The sequence below is a fragment of the Bos indicus x Bos taurus genome, chromosome 10, assembly GCF_003369695.1.
Source record: "Bos indicus x Bos taurus breed Angus x Brahman F1 hybrid chromosome 10, Bos_hybrid_MaternalHap_v2.0, whole genome shotgun sequence".
NCBI lineage: Eukaryota > Metazoa > Chordata > Mammalia > Artiodactyla > Bovidae > Bos > Bos indicus x Bos taurus.
This window is the reverse complement of record NC_040085.1, coordinates 98,692,623-98,709,482: the sequence shown is the minus strand read 5'-3', so window position 1 is coordinate 98,709,482 and position 16,860 is coordinate 98,692,623. Positions and strand designations below refer to the sequence as shown.

General features: G+C 46.3%; 1 protein-coding gene and 1 non-coding gene across 4 annotated transcripts; one reads left to right on the top strand and one right to left on the bottom strand.

Moving 5' to 3' along the window:
- Positions 1-4,372: 4,372 nt before the first annotated feature.
- Positions 4,373-4,445, top strand: TRNAW-CCA. Its single transcript has one exon. It is a non-coding gene; the product is annotated as a tRNA-Trp (tRNA).
- Positions 4,446-8,852: 4,407 nt separating this feature from the next.
- Positions 8,853-13,954, bottom strand: DRD1 (dopamine receptor D1). Of its 3 annotated transcripts, none has more exons than XM_027552660.1 (2): positions 13,465-13,954; positions 8,853-12,417 (listed from the first exon to the last, which is right to left on the bottom strand). In XM_027552660.1, exon 2 carries the CDS (start codon positions 11,911-11,913, stop codon positions 10,573-10,575), a length of 1,341 nt encoding a protein of 446 aa, XP_027408461.1. In that variant the 5' UTR covers positions 11,914-12,417; positions 13,465-13,954; the 3' UTR covers positions 8,853-10,572. The 3 variants fall into 3 exon arrangements, with proteins under 3 accessions (XP_027408461.1, XP_027408459.1, XP_027408460.1); XM_027552658.1 differs by lacking the exon at positions 13,465-13,954 and adding an exon at positions 12,512-13,020; XM_027552659.1 differs by lacking the exon at positions 13,465-13,954 and adding an exon at positions 12,823-12,911.
- Between the last annotated feature and the right edge of the window lie 2,906 nt (positions 13,955-16,860).

Sequence of the window (16,860 nt, the reverse complement as noted above, 5' to 3'; positions counted from 1 at the left end):
GATTCTCCAGGCAAGAACACTGGAGTGGGTTGCCATTTCCTTCTCCAATGCATGAAAGTGAAAAGGGAAAGTGAAGCCGCTCAGTCGTGTCCTACTCTTAGCGACCCATGGACTACAGCCCACCAGGCTCCTCCATCCATGGGATTTTCCAGGCAAGAATACTGAAGTCGGGTGTCATTGCCTTCTCTGCCAGATGATGGAAAGTACTCATGGTGGGGTCCTTGGGGACCTCAGGGTTGGGGGGTCACTGGTGAGTGCCCCTCTGAAGTCCTCTTCTCAAGAGACAACTCCCAGATAGGGTTAGGGATAGGGAGTTGTTTCTTGAAAAGAGGACTTCAGAGGGGCACTCACCAGTGACCCCCCCAATCCTGAGGTCCCCAAGGACCCCACCATGAGTACTTTCCATCATTTCTCAAAAGCAGAACAGAGAAAGTGCTTGAGACATCAAAAGACCACACAGGCTATGATTCTCTAAATGGCATGATTTTGGCCAACAAAATTATTTCAAGCATGGACTCTGAAAGGACCCTTGTTGTGCGAAACTAAGACCCCTATAGGGTGGAGGAAGGGCCTGCCCTGAGGGAAGGAGAGGGGCTCTGTGGGAGGCACACCCACTGACCTGTCAGCGCCAACCAGACCAGGCTTCGACTGACCATCAGTGGAACGTGAGCACAGTATTCAATGACGGCTCCTTCTCCCAAGGACACACCCAGCGGCTGCAACTAAAATTCTACTTTCCTCACCCCTGGTTCAGCATGCTTTTTAAAAAAAATATATTTTACTTATATATGTGATATACATAAGCACAAGCTTCTTGTAAAAACCAAGAAACATAAAAAAGGAAAGAGTGAAACCCTCCTCCCCCTTGCTCTCCCCAGAGACACTGCTGTTTCCAGGTAGGTAGGCATTTTTCTACATCTTTTTTTAAATGTAAATATATACTCCTTAAACTGTTTTAAACAAAAGAGATCATGTGGTCCATATGATTTTTTTAACTTGCCTTTTGACTTCATGAATATCTTTTCATAATAGTGCACACGGGCTCACCTTTCTTTTTCACTACCACCTCCCATGGACCTCCTACACTTGAGTTACTCGTTTCACTTAGCTGGCTTTTAAAGCAAGGCTGCAGCCTTTACACAGGCATCTCTGAGAACACAGGTGAGGATATACATAAGCCAGATTCCTAGAAGTGGAACTGCTGGGTCAAACTGTATGTACCATTTAAAGCTGGCTGTTTCTATCAAATTTCTCTTCAATGTCATGTCAGTTACATTCCTGTGAGCAGGGCAGGAGACTGGCTATTTCCCTCCCCTAACCTAGAGGTTCTGCTGCTATTCTTTGACACGGCCACATCCAAGCATGACATTCTAAGTTGCATGATCCCATGAGAAGCAAATGAGCTTTAATTTCAACACGGGTGCAATGGATGCTGTCTAAAAATGGCATGACAATTTACTTTTGCCTTGAAAGTATTACAACGAGGCTATTTAAACAGACTGTTGCCTTCTTGCCCTGGATCCCCTCTCAGAGTGGACCGCCTTTAATCCTCCCTTAAAACAGTCAGGAACACGCTGTTTTATGGCAACCACACCATCAAACAAGGAAAAAACCAGCAGCTCTTTGGGCAGAATTAGAATGGAGCTCCCTCCTTCCCCCTAGTTTAGCAACCAACAGCAGAGTGTGTTAAACCAGCATCCTACAAATGGGGTTGGACATTATCTTAATTACAGTCAACATGTTTATAATGCTAAATACATCTGACCTAAAAACTCAGCCTCAAAACAGCATGCATGCGGCTAGATAATCTCAGAATGGGCTGGTGACATTTGGTTGACATTTCCTCTCTCTCTCGTGTGAAAGGGTTGATCACTCACCAGCGATAAGAGAGACAGCCCTAGCTTGCCATTTAAATCCCCTTCCAATTACTTTCCTGCGATTGTATCAGTACTGGAGAAACTGAACTTAGCAGAGATCAGCCTTTGCAACTTCAGCAGAGTCAACCCCACGGTGAAAATTAAGGTATGTGTGTAAGCAGTATTCATTTTCATAAAATGATTAATTCACCCTTGGACAGCAAGGAGATCCAACCAGTCCATCCTAAAGGAAATCAGTCCTGAATACTCATTGGAAGGACTGATGCTGAAGCTGAAACTCTGATACTTTGGCCACCGGATGCGAACAGCTGACTCATTGGAAAAGACCCTGAAAGATTGAAGGCAGGAGGAGAAGGGGACGACAGAGGATGAGATGGTTGGATGGTATCACTGACTTGATGGACATGAGTTTGAGTAAGCTCCGGGAGTTGGTGATGGACAGGGAAGCCTGGAGTGCTGCAGTCCGTGGGGTCACAAACAGTCGAACACGACTGGGTGACTGAACTGAACTGAACCACTCATTTAAAAATATATCCACTTGGGTACGTCTGTGTGCCAGGCTACGCTGGGCACTGGAAGGAGAGTGTAGAAAAGGATCCATTCTGTGCCTCCAGGAGCTCCCGTGAGAAACAGGGACACAGACAGCACCCACAGGATGCATGCCCTGCAGTGGGCTGCCAGCCTGGGGGAGGAAGGGCCACAGAAAGGCTCCGCAGAGGCTGACACCTGAGATAAGGCCCAAACAGATGAAGACAGGAGGGAGGGAGTCCCAGGTGGAAAGAGAGAAAAGGGGTGTCAGCAGAGCCTATTTGAGAGCAGATGGCTCAGACAGTAAAGAATCTGCCTGCAGTGCGGGAGACTGGGATTCGGGAAGATCCCCTGGAGAAGGTAATGGCAACCCACTGCAGTACTCTTGCCTGCAGAATCCCATGCACAGAGGAGCCTGGTGAACTACAGTCCACGGGGTCGCAAACATTTGGACACAACTGCGTGACTAACACACAAGAAGTGAGCAAGGCTGCAGGGAGGGTATGAGGAGGGGAGGGACGAGCCACTTTCATCTGACGGTCTGGCTAGTCACTCATGTGCTGAACGTGCCCTCAGAACATGGAGAGCGTCCCAAAGCAATTACTTTGACAGCCTAAGGGGCCTCATTTGGATCAAATTTTCTAGTGAGTTTCAATTCATCTCTATTCCAAGTCCTGTATCTAGAAGACCACACAGTGCCCACTCCTCAGACCTACGTTTTGCAGGTACTGGAGTTCCAGCCTCGGGCATTCTCACTCCCTGCCTGTGGCTGCCCAAGCTCTGTCCATCCCTCTAGCCCAGCTCCAACACCATGTCCTTTCCAACTCTGCCCATCCCAATGCCCTCCCAGCAGCACTTCCCTCGCCGAGCATTTTCCCCGCCCCGCCCTGTTGTCTCATCCCTCACCGCCACTCCTCTCCCAAAGCAGCACGGAGGACCAGCCAGGCATAGATGAATGTTTGCTGAACCAAACTGCATAAGGGTGCCCTGATCAAACTGATGGCCAAACGAGGAGCACTTTGACCTTTGAATAGGCCATCTCCTCATTCTGTTATCTTTGAACTCCACAGGATGACAGTGTTAAAATTGAAAGGGCCTCTTGACTTCAACCTTGTGCTTTATTCAGACCACCAACCTTAGTCTTGCTCATGTTCTAATGTGGGTAAGAAGATGGGTACCCAGGGTTTATATACAATCCTCTCTATTTTTTGTACATGATTTAAAATGTGAATGATAATAAAAAGTATTTTTTAATCCACCAGTATGTGAGGTGATGTGGGAGCCCACTTAACAAGAAATTGTTTGGTTAGGCCTGGTTCCTGGTAAACAGAATGGGTTCCTGATCAAAAGAATAAGCTTTAAAGTCCGACAGCTCTAGATTTAAACCTGCTGCATCATTTACCAGCTGTATGACTCAGGACACAGCACAGGTCCTTTCTGAATCTTCATTATTTTCATCTGTAAAATGGGGGTGTTGATGATGGCACCCCCTCACAGGGTGAGTGTGAAGGTGGAATCAGATAATAAAAGGATACACATGGTACAATGCCCAGGGGCTCAGAAGAATGGTCCTACTGACATCACCTGGCATCGCCTGCTGTTAGCATCATCATTTTCCTTCTTCTTATATCTTATTTTTAAAACATTCTTTGGTGATGGTTTATTTACATACCTATCTCTACTTCAAGCTCCTCAAACACTGGGATGCTATCTGATTATTTCCAGCATCAAACACCGGAGAAGGCAATGGCACCCCACTGCAGTACTCTTGCCTGGAAAATCCCATGGACGGAGGAGCCTGGTGGGCTGCAGTCCATGGGGCCGCTAAGAGTCAGACACGACTGAAGCGACTTAGCAGCAGCCGCAGCAGCAGACACATGACTTGAATCACAGAAAGTGCTCACAAACTTTATTGATTGCAAACGTCACTGATTATATACATCAGCACACATAAGAATGAGGGGTCTTCCCTGATGGTCCAGTGGTTAAGACTCCAGGCTTCCAATGCAGGGAGCCCAGGTTCGATCCCTGGTCAGGGAATTTGATCCCTTATGCTGCAACTAAGACCCATCACAGCCAAATTAAAAAAAAAAAAAAGAAAGAAATGGAGGGACAGTGGACAGTGTATGCAATGACCTCTATACAACGAGTCAGACCTCAGGGAACTGTAGGCCCCTGAGATCTCACGGGGTTCTACCCAAACATGCTAGAACGAGCCTTGCAGACCTGCACACATACACCAAGCACTGCAGAAATAAACTTCACTGAAACTATGGTTCCAGCATCCCCTGTTTTGACTTGCTCATGCTTTCATTCATTCAACAAAGGTTAATGAGCAATTCCTGTAAGACAAGCAGTGTGCTGGATGCTCAGGAATATATGCGTGCTAAAGTCACTTCAGTCATGTCCAATTCTTTGTGACCCTGTGAACTATAGCCCACCAGGCTTCTCTGTCCATGGGATTCTCCAGGCAAGAAACTAGAGTGGGTTGCCATTTGCTTCTTCATAGGAATATATGGAGAAAGGGAAACGAAGGCGGGTTTTGCTCTCAAGAGACACATAACCTAGGGAAAGAGAGAAGTAAGGAGATTATTTCATTACAGTATGGCAAACCCTTCAAAAGAAATAAGAAGGAGAATAGAAGAAGGAAGAAAGAAGGCCTTCTGCAATTAAGTCCTGTTGTTGTTTAGTGCTAAGTCGTGTCTCCTTTTCGACTCCATGGACTGTAGCCTGCCAGGCTCCTCTGTCCATGGAATTTCCCAGGCAAGAACCCTGGAGTGGGGTTGCCGTTTCCTTCTCCAGGGGATCTTCTCAACCCAAGAATAGAGCCCACATCTCCTGCATTAGCAGGCAGATTCTTTACCACTGAGAGACCAAGGAAGCCCTAATTATGCCCTACTGAATCTTAAAAGATAAGTAGGAGCAGGCAAACAAAGGAAACAGGGAAGGGTGTTCCAGGCAAGAGGGCACGGCGTGTGCAAAGCGTAAAGACAAGAAAGGACTTTGTACACTCCACAAGCTGTAAGAAGTTCCGAATGTCTGTAGAGATAGTACTAGTGGGAGTGGCAGAGACCACCAGGGTTTGTCTGTTTTTCCTGAAAGTAACTGGGAGTCACTGAAGAATGTTAAGAAGGGCATGAGCTAATATTGGCATTTTGGAATTATCACTTTGTTAGCTTTCTAGCAGCAAAGAGAACCAGAGAAGGCAATGGCACCCCCACTCCAGTACTCTTGCCTGGAAAATCCCATGGATGGAAGAGGCTGGTGGGCTGCAGTCCATGGGGTCGCTGAGGGTCAGACACCACTGATCGACTTTACTTTGACTTTTCACTTTCATGCATTGGAGAAAGCAATGGCACCCCACTCCAGTGTTCTTGCCTGGAGAATCCCAAGGATGGGGGAGCCTGGTGGGCTGCGGTCTATGGGGTCGCACAGAGTCGGACACGACTGAAGTGACTTAGCAGCAGCAGCAAAGAGAACAGACTTGGAAAATCTATCATATTCCTATTTTACCGGTAACAGATCTAATATTGTCAAGCCAGAAAAAAATCTTAGAAATCACCTCTTCTAACCCACATATTGTAGAGATGAAAAAACTTACTTTCAAGGGTTATAAGGTAGTTTATCAAAACTACTTATCTTTTAAAAATTACTTAGTGAAATTGAAAACTCTGCCCTACAATTCAGTCCCTCTAGTTCTCACTTTGCTGGCATAGCTCCTAGATAGGCTCCTTTCTATGAACATAGCTCAGGGAAGAGCCTCTTCAACGACTGAAAGCATTTACCTGGTCTGAGAGCTGGTAGAATATATATTCTATGAGCATGAGAAAAATTTTAACTGGTTCTGTCCATTTTCTCCTAGTGATTAAAAAGTTAAACCCTTTTCAACCAGAGATTACTCTTTGAGCTTCTAATACTATTTAAATTACAACTCCCAAATCTTGAATGATGTAACAGACTCAAGTCCAAATGCTGCTTTTTTTAATTCTGTGCATTACATGGTGGTTACTTAACATGACAGAAGGCAACAGGACCAGATTGGCCTGGTAACAAGGTCTTAGAGGGGTTCTCGGTGCGGTAATGCTTGCCATCCCCTCAATCCTCCAAAACAAGAGACAGGTTGAGTATGTCATGTTTATATCCAGGAAATCGCAAAGAAACCCACAGAGGTGCACCTAATCCACGTAATGCTACAGTTTTATGATCCACGGGGTTAGTTCCTTCAAATGACCACAGTAACCAGATCAAGCAGTGCGATACGTCCCAGTTTTAACAGCCCAGAGCTGGCCAGCCATCAAGTCATCATTCCTGAAGCAAACTGTGCAGGGTTAAGTAGATTTCATAAACTAAAACACCAGGGACAGGTTTATTTAGTAGCTATCTAGTGGGAAAAAATTAAGGCAATTGTCTTAACCATGCTGATATAAAAAGCTACTTGCTTCAGCAATACCAGATAACCACAGCAAAAGAGAATGGGAGAATCCCAAACCACATGCACTCTGAAAGGTATTTCCATTTGCTTTAGCAAACATGCAAAAATTCAAATGCATAGCAGCTCCATTATTAGGAATACAATAAATATTGTCATCAATCCCTTCCAAGCAGAGATCCTACAAAGATGCGGTGAGCCTAAGATTTCAGACCTCAGGACCCTTATAAAACACGAGCATCATTTCAACCCTCACAAGAATCTGTGTGTTTAATTCCATTTCTCAAATAGTCAAACAGGCTCAGAGAGGTACAGTCCTTTGCTTACTCTCTCACAGTTTGAAAGTGGCAGCTGCAATGTGAACCCACGTCTATCCAAAACAAAGCCCGGGCTTTTTGCGTTCCAGGCCCCCACATGTGGACTGGCTCCTGGCCTGTAGAAGAATCAAGCTGAGATTGTCTGTGTAGGCCTGGGGGAAATCATGATGGAGCCGCCAGAGAGTGCAGCGTTCAGGAAGTCCTTGAGACTGGACTATTTATCAGGTTTGCTATTTAGATGACCTCCTCCACTGAAGAAGTTAATGCAGAGGTTTTGTTCTTCCCATTTAATGGATCAAGACAACTGAGACTCAGAGACCATGACTTGCTTAGATCCCAAGAAAATCAACAACTTTCCTGCATAAACTCCAAATCTGCAAATTGGAGCCCAGGGCTCAGTGTCCCTTCCTTAAGACTTCTTGTTATTCTATTGCCAGGAAAAGCTCTGTATTTATCTGAACAGGAAAGGCATCTTCTTAGATGGAAAGGAAAAAGAACACCTCTTTAAACTGTCTCTGTCTTGCTAAAGTGTCTTACATGTATCTAGTATTATGAAGGCTCATCAGGATAGTTAAATGAAATAAAATGACGTATTTTAAATTTGCTTTTATGGTTGTAAATTAAATTCTCTGAAATATTTTGTCTGTCAAATGAACATTTCATAAGATACCCTCCATTCATCCCACACGCCAGAAACCCAAAGTACAGCCTCATCCACAGTGTCCTAAATTTTACGAGTATTTAATAGTCTTTATTTTTCATTCTGCCAATGAAATACACAGTGAAAGCTTTTGTGCCGTGTTTCATTGGTTGGACAACAACAACCCCGGGCATCACAGCTCATGTTGCTGGACTACTAATTACAAAACAGCAAAATTAAGCTGCAAAGAATCAAGATGTGCAGAAAGTTAGGAAGCAGAACGAAAAGGCATCATGCTTTGAGTGAGTTCATTCTAGATGTGTTCATTATCTGCCAAAGCCTAGGAAAGGCAAATATGGAATTTAAAAAGACACCATCTGTTGTGTGATGTTCAAATTATAAACTTAACCCTTAATTTTTACATCACCTGCTGTTCAATCATTTTCCTTTGGGATTAAGAGGAAAAAAAAAAAAAAAAAAGCCAGGTTAGTACATGATCTAAGCAGGTTTAGCAGGATCAATGGAAGTTTTGTGTAAGACTTTTAAATAAGCCCAGTATCACAGTCTGTATATTTTCTCCAGAAAGAAATTCTTATATTGTACTCTTAAAACAAATACTAGTCATACAGTGGTTGCCATTAAGTCACAGGTCCATGACCACACAGAACAAGCCAGTCTTTTCTGTAATTTTTATGTTATTTAAAATCTCTAGACTCTTAGAAAGTAAAAATAGAGATTTTAAAAGTCTTTTAAATCTGTAAAATGAAAAGGAGAGTAATTCCTTGAGCAAAGAAGGAAGTGTATTTTTTTTTTTAATTTTTGGTGGGGGGAGGGGGGAGAATGTTTTTGAGACAGAAGGAAAAGTTTATAGCCCAAAGCAACTTTCTGTTTAAGTATCCAAAGGCAACATATGCCACACATAAGAGGAGACTACCACTAAAAAGAAAAAGAAAAGCAACATATCCTTGAAAATGCCCAAGTTTTCTTACGTGTAGATCTGAAATATTCTAGTGTTTAAAACTCACTTAACTACTGTAGCACAAATGCAACATTCAGGGTGGTTTTGAGTTCACAAAATAATTTTATTATATGTAAGAAAGCATACAGGCAGTAAAATTAAGAAAACATTCACAATGCATAAATAACACAGACCTGATGCAGGAGATAGTTTTCAGTAGATATCTTCCTTGTTACCCACTACATCTGAATGTTGAGTCAATTACTTATCCACAAGAATACTTTGTAAACATTTCCAAAAAATTCTCTTGAAATGCCCCACACGAATTAGTATCTGGCAACAGAGACTCAGAATACTTTTTACAATCCAGGTGATGACACAGGAACTTGATGCCAAAGCACAGAGAAAGGGCTAGCATTTGTCAAAAGAGATGCTGATGGCTTTAGGGTGCTTAACACGAAAGGAGAAAGGGGCTCCTGTTTTTTCCGCCAACAGAAGTGTCTTACTCAAGGATGATAACGAGGCACTATCTGCTAGTTTTATACCATTAACAGTTAGAGTTTTTAAAAGAAATCAATTCTAAGTTCAGATTAAAGCATTACCAAAATAGCCCCACTGAGCAGCTTGGCTGGTAAGACGGAGAGGAAGGACTTGACCTTTGCCCCTGGGTGAGACTCTTGTGACACACGAGTTAAGGACACTCACTGTCTTCACTGCACATCTCTAACCAGGGCAGTCATTTATCTGGTTCAGAAAAGCTATCTGACACAGGATATGAGCAAAGACAAAGAGGGCCAATTATTTTACATAAATACACAATGGCATATACTTTTTATTGCCACCTAATATAAATTTCGAGTTGGATTCTTCTTCAGCTGACTTTTATTTCAGATATTTACAGAACTGCAAATCATTCTGCTGGGAAAGTCTTTGTCACATAAAAAATTTTGAACACAAGAGTGGCTATGCTTTTTTAAAATCTTTCAAAATCTTTTTAGGAGAATAAAGCTATCACAGCATTTGTCAAATTCTCATCTCCTATTTAGCTGTGCCAATAAATTTTAAGGAACAGTCACAGCTTCATTTTCCATTTGTCTTTGCTGCGTTTCTGGAAGTTACAAATGAGCATTTAGGCTCTCAGAGAGTCTGTGTTTGTTTCATTGGCTTATAAAGTGCTAGTCAAATGAACAAAATGCTATTTTAAGATCTCAGATAACTCATTCTATTAAATATGATAAATATAGATTTAATATAATAAATTTAAAATATCCATATAATACAATAAATAAATAAGACCAATATCAACTAAGCATCAATTCTGGGAGAAAAAAAGTCCCATTCCTACTGTAAGGCTCAATTTTTTTTTTTTTTTTTTAGGAATAATTTATAAAGGCATGCACCTACCTTTACAATCTGAAAACTTTGCTTGGACCAGTGTTAGCACCTGTTTGTACACAGCAAACTCAACCCTTCTCATTTCCTTCCTGGAAAGCTTCAATTTTAAAGCGAAGCTGTTCATTGTTGATTCTTTGCCCTATTTTAAAGTCCTAAGAATCAGTTTCTAAAAATAACTTTGGAGCCAAAGACAGGTCCCTTGTGAACATTCGCTTCACCTGTGTCCCTCCTGATTCACTATGAACACCACAGAAAACACACTGGAACGCAGATTAAAGTGTAGATAGCTGTGTGTTGAGGGGAAGCAGCAGGGGAGAGCTCGCCCGACATCTCGAGTCTCAGCACGCCTTAGTTTTCTCACCACGAGCCTCAGAGAAAACTCTTGCAGCTTTTGGGACGAGCGTGACTGGCAGGATTCGCCCCAGGGCTCAGGTCGGGTGCTGCCCGTTTTGTGTGATGGGCTGGATCTTCTCAAGAGAGACGTCAGTGTCATAGTCCAAAATGACAGACAGGGCTGGGGACAGCTTCTCCAAGGGCTTGGCTATTCCCACCGCCTCCTCCTTCTTCAGGCCCTCAGAGGAGCCCACAGCGTGTGGGATCAGATACACCACATTGCAGTCCTTGGAGATGGAACCCCGAGGCTCGTGATGGCTGGAAAACACCACAGCCCCATTGTTATTGATGCTAACCGTCTCTATGGCATTATTCGTCGTCGGGCAAAGCCTGTAGCATCCTAAGAGGGTGGAAAATGCCTTCCGAAAATCAGCATTAAAGGCATAAATGATGGGGTTCAAGGAGGAATTAGCCCACCCAAACCACACAAACACGTCAAAGGTGATGGAATCGATGCAGAAGGGCTTGGTCTCTCCAGACCCACAGAAGGGCACCATGCAGTTCAAGATGAAGAAAGGGAGCCAGCAGCACACGAACACCCCCATGATCACCGACAGAGTCTTCAGAACTTTAGTCTCTCTTTTGAAGGACATCTTAAAGGAGCTTTCTGGTTGAGAACACTCCATGGGGTTTCCATTACCTGTAGTGGTCTGGCAGTTCTTGGCATGGACTGCTGCCCTCTCCAAGGCTGAGATACGCCGTATTTGTTTCTGGGCGATCCTGTAGATCCTGGTGTAGGTGACAATCATGATGGCCACAGGGATGTAAAAGCTTATTAGAGAGGATGAAATGGCATATGTCCTGCTCAAGCTGGAGTCACAGTTGTTGATGGTCTTGCCCAGGGAAGTGGCATTCCCCTCAGAGGGACCTGTGGGTTTCGCCTTGTGCCAGCTGAGCTGCACGGGGATGAAGGAGATAAGAACCGACAAAGTCCATGCCACACTGATCAGAATGAAGGCTGCCTTGGGGGTCATCTTCCTCTCATACCGGAAGGGGCTAGAGATGGCCCAATACCTGTCCACACTGATCACACAGAGATTGAGGATGGATGCGGTGGAGCACATGATGTCAAAGGCCACCCAGATGTTACAGAAGGACCCGAAGGGCCAGAAGCCAGCGATCTCGGCCACTGCTTTCCAGGGCATGACCAAGACGGCCACCAAGAGATCCGATACAGCCAAGGAGATGACGAAGAAGTTGGTCACCTTGGATCGCAGGTGGCGGAACCTGATCACGGCGGCACAGACCAGCGTGTTCCCCAGGAGGGTGGACAGGATAAGCAGCGACAGGAAACAGGCTGTGAGAATGCGGAAGGAGAAGTCCCTCTCCGCCACCAGCCCGGTGCCTTCCATGGTAGACGTGTTGAGAGTCCTCATCTTCCTGAGGGTGAGCACAGAGGGGGCTCGGACACCCCCAAGTTCCTAAGCAGGGATTGGGGATCGGTCAGACCTGCAGGAGTCCTCACGGGCCACGCAGCCCCTTGCCCAGCCCCACTTGCTCTCCTGTGTGGAGGTCCTCACCAGCATTCCACCAGACGGCTGCAACAACCGAGTGGCAGGAGCCTGCCCATGGCAGTCCGAGTCAGCCCCTTGGAAGGTCCCTCTTGCTCTCTACAACTGTCTTCTGACTTCCTTGCTCCAGGTCACTGTCGTGGGGACAAGATGACCCTTCAATGCCTCCTGGAAAGCCCTGGTTATTTAGCATATTCTAAGCTGTCAAGCCAGAGACTCTCAGGCCTCTACCGAGCTAGTCAACTGTCGTCACATTCCGGGTCTGTGGCCTCTCTGGTGGTGACAGATAATTCTCCCCTCTGAGGCGCAGCTTAAAATACATGCCCCGCTCCTCCAAGCCCCGGGCTCTGCAGCAGCTCCCCTAAAGCCCTAGAAAGCAAAGAGAAAGCAAAGGTCGTTTGCCGAAAGGAGCAGATCGCATCTTCACTGTCAAGCCCAACCCAGCTCCCTCTGAGCCACCTACCTTGCCTTGGGGTTGTCTCTCTCCAAGCCCCCGGGAGCTCCTGGAGCTCGGAGAGCAGTCTTAGGAGGCGATGCCGCGCCAGGGCACCCAGGAGGCGCGCCTGAGTCCTGCCCTGCGCGCGCAGCTTGGGTTCCGTGACCGATGCGCAAAAATCGCAGGAGCAGGTTTGGGACAAGGATCCCGGGCCAGGTCTACAGAGAGCTGGCGTTGCCCCCCACTGCCTCGAATGGCTGGAGGCGGTTCAAAGCGGACGAGACCCCGGGAAAGGGCTTCCAGGCTCTCGGAGAGAGGGCACCCCCAGTACTACTCACCTGGGCAGCTACCTTTCTCCCGGGGCCGAGCGCCCGGGCACCCCTCGAGCTGCCTCTGGCCCCTCGGGGATGAGCCCTGCGCCTTCCCGCGAAACTGCCCGCTTCCTCCCGGGAGCCCGTGGGCACACGAGGCAGAGAGAGCCGAGCTTGTACCGGAGGGCGCCCGGGCCGGCCGGATTCCCTCGGGGCACAGCCCACCCCGCCCCCGCGTCCCCTCCCCTGCCCCGGAGGCGGGCCTCGCTTGACAGGCAAGAGTTGCGGGCGACAGCCGCACGTGGTTCGCCCGGCTGGTGCCGCGGGCGAAAGGGGTGGGGGGAGCCCAGCTGAGTGCTTGCCCGTCCCGGGTTACCCCGCCAAACCCCGGGCCCCCGGAACCCGGGACGGCACCGGGACAGGGGCCCGTGAGAAAAGACCCCTAAGTGAAAGCCTCAAGCAAGCCCGAGTCTCCAAGAAGCAAAGCTCCGCGCGCCATCCAGCGCCTGCGGGGGTCAACCCCATGCCCTTCTCATGACCAAACGCAAGCTGGGAGCCGGCTCACTCTTCCACGCACATCAACCTCCAGAACAGCCCGGCTCCGACAGGCGCTGCCTCCAAGGGCCCCTCAACTGGGATGAAACGTGCCCCGCGAGCGCCTGTACTCACCGGTCGCCGGGAGGGCTCCGCGCAGGAGCGCGCCTGGGCGGGTGCGCTCCATTGCGCCCCGAGGGCGCTCACCTGGCGCCCAGCTTGGGTAGCGCGCGCGTCCACGGCTGTGGTCAACGCCGGACTGCAGCCTTTGCCCGGCGCTCGGCGAGCGCTGCAAGCCCAGCGCCACGCTTTCAGCGGGCCCGGGGCGCCCTCTGCCGGCCGTTTTGGCTTCCAGCGCCCCGACTGCGCCCTCTCAGACCCCAGCCTCGCCGCGCCTGGACCCACACTTCCTCGACCATGACTGCCAGAACCTGGGAAAGGGGGTGGAGTTCTCTGCTTTAAATCCCTAAAAACTGACAAGGGTGAAAATTTTCTTTTGCTGGCACTTCATTCCTTGAGCCAATGTACAATATTTTCCAGAGCGCTTACTGCATGTACCAAGAGCAACAGGATAAGCAAGATGCAAGCTCTTCTCCCAAAGAGTAAACCAGAGAGATCTGGCATTTACTGAACAGACTCTGGGTCCCAGACACACGCCATATGTCGCCCACCCCTTAAAAAAAAATATCCCTCCTCTTAAACTTCCTCATCTCCATTCTGCCCAAGTGGAAAATCAGGTTCAAAAATGTACCCAAAGTTACAGGGTTGCTGAGGGTGTGCCAGCTGCCTGACTCCCACCTTCGTGTTATTTTCACCTACACATCACTGCCTTCTGGGAACTCTGAGTCTAGTCTGGGATTCCACGAACTACATAATTACCCACAAAGCTTATTTAAGGAAAGGACAGGATGGAAGCAAGGGAGCCTGGAGATGACTGCCTCTGAGCCCCTCCCCTGCTGTCCTGGACAAAATCTCAGGGAACAGACTTCACAACTAAAAGGCAGAAATTACCTTTATGTAAATGGTGACATTGCAGTGCCTTGCTGTGCCTTCCTAAGAGTAGGGAAGATAAGCGAGTAGTTTCCATGTCAGACTGCCGGGCTTCCTGTCCCTACCCTGCCACCGCCGGTCATATATGCCCTCTCCCCTCTCCGAGCTTGCTTTCTTCCTCTATAAAATAGTGACGGCATAAAAGGTTTGTTCTAAATATTCAAGGAGATGATGTTTGTTGAGGGCTTGGCACGGAGCCTAGGACCCAGTCAGTTCCCTTTCCTGGTAGGAAACCCTGGGGGCTCATTAGAAAATCTATAGTCTTATTTCGCTGAGAACCTCACCCCACATTGAAAGCCACAATTTTCTTGGTAAAAACCCTGACTCTAAATAATAATTCCATTCAATTAGCCAGTACAAGCTGCACCTTGGTTTTCAATGAAAGAACCGCATTACAGACGGCAGACCCTCCTTCGCTCCCATACCCAGCTGTTCTCCCATCCTCACCTTTACTGTCCCACACAGTGGGACATGGGGCATGAGTCATGGTCACAGATGCAAGCTTTGCCACAAACCTGCCCAAAGAACCACATGCTTGCAGAGTCTTAAAGCCATGCTTAGCATAATACTTTCAGACCATTTTCCTTAAAGTAGTCATTTCCCAAACTTCCTGGCTGTATTGCATCTTTCTCTTCCTTTTCCTAACAAGTAAAAGGATATGCTTCTGGTTGAAGATAGCCATGTCAGCCTGAACATTCTACCCATGAACTCCCCACATTCTGCCCACCCACCCTGGAGTGTTTCCACTGCGATTACCCAGAAACACACAGGTAGGGAAAATTCAGCAATAACCTTAAAGGCAGGAAGCGGGGAATCCTTTTCTGGAGAATAAAAGGCAGATTGTAGTGACTGAGCACTCATGAACAGGATTGAACTGGAGGAAGGAGTTGACCCGGGATTTTTCATCTGAGAAGAAACTCCATGAGAACACGCTACAAGATAAAAGTAACAGGGCCTGGAGGTCAGGACAAGGCCAGTGTGAGGTGTAAATTTCTAGTGATTCCCCTGAGAAATACACCCAGCGTCCAAACCTCCCAGAGTCAATAACCCTGGCACTTCCCACTGCTCTTTAGATCAGAGCCCAGTGGCAACCAGTCTGATATCCAGTGGCGTCACATTCAATGAAACAACAGTTCAACAGCTGAAAAGTATTTGAACTGAAATTTAAATATGAACCAAAACCTCCGTTGGAGGGAAATGACTTTCACATCACACTTCATATCCTCTTTCTCTCAAGCTCAGCAGCTGCTCAACAACAACCACACACACACACAAAGCTTTCTTTTCTTTGCTTGAAAAATTCCCTAAATTCTTTCCAAGCTATCCCACACTGACCTGTGTCTTTTTCTCTCAACACATTCACCTGAAAAGTCTAGGTTATCAAATCTACATATTGTACAGCTTGAGAAGTATATCTTCTAAGAGAAAACTTCTGCCATTTTTACTGTCTGGACCTCCAATTTTCTCCTTACCCATAACATATACCCCCTGCCCCGAAAAGACTCAGGAATGCAGCTAGAGGAGGGAAGACTCTGTGAATACCTAACGGGATAATTTTGTTTCCTGTCACCCAAAAAACGAAAGAGTTGGACAATTTCTTACAATTCCAAGATGGACTCCTGAGGTCTCTTTCTGGCAAACGTAGGTTATTGATTTTTGAACATCATTGCTAATGGAGCAGGAGAAAGGAAAGTGTAACTTAAATCTCAGGGTTTTTTCCACTTTGCAGAGAGTGTGAATTTCAGAGGAACTTACAGTTTGGCTAGAAAGTGAGCATGTTAGTTGCTCGGTCGTGTCTGACTCTTTGTGACCCCATGGACTGTAGCCCGCCCGTCTCCTCTGTCCTCGGAATTCTCCAGTCAAGAATATTGGAGTGGGTAGCCATTCCCTTCTCTTGGGAGGATCTTCCAACACAGGGATCAGGTTTGGGTTTTTTTCCCCCATGTTTTCTCTCCCGAAGCCAAGGTGAAACAAAATCTTCCGTTTTGTTCTATAAAAATCTCCCCCACAAACATCAGGAACTGAATATAAATGCAAGCAGGTATTAGCATTAGATCGTGCCGGGAATGTAAACCTCAGCACAAAAGCACCTTTGTTTCCCAAATTGGCATGTCTTTTAAGCACTACCATGATTTATGCACTGCAGGGAGGGGGAAGTTAAAATGTTGCTTTTCAATAAATTTTTATTTGGCGCTTGTAAAAGTAAATGAATGCAGAAGGCACGCTATCATAGGGGAGCTTAAGCTCATAAAAGACTAAATAAAACAACTGATCTGTCAAGTATAACAAATGAAATATTTGGGAGGCTTTAGGATATTAGCTAATAGGATATTAGCTAATTTAGTTAATTTAAATTAGCTAATAGGATATTTAAATTATATTTAATTTAATTTAAATTTAATATTTAATTTATATTTAATTTAACTTAGATTAGCTAATAGGATATTAGCTAATTTAATACCCTAAAGTGATTGCTTATAA

Bases quoted from the DNA above. Each gene is read 5' to 3' on its own strand.
- DRD1 (XM_027552660.1), bottom strand. From the start codon at position 11,913: ATGAGGACTCTCAACACGTCTACCATGGAAGGCACCGGGCTGGTGGCG.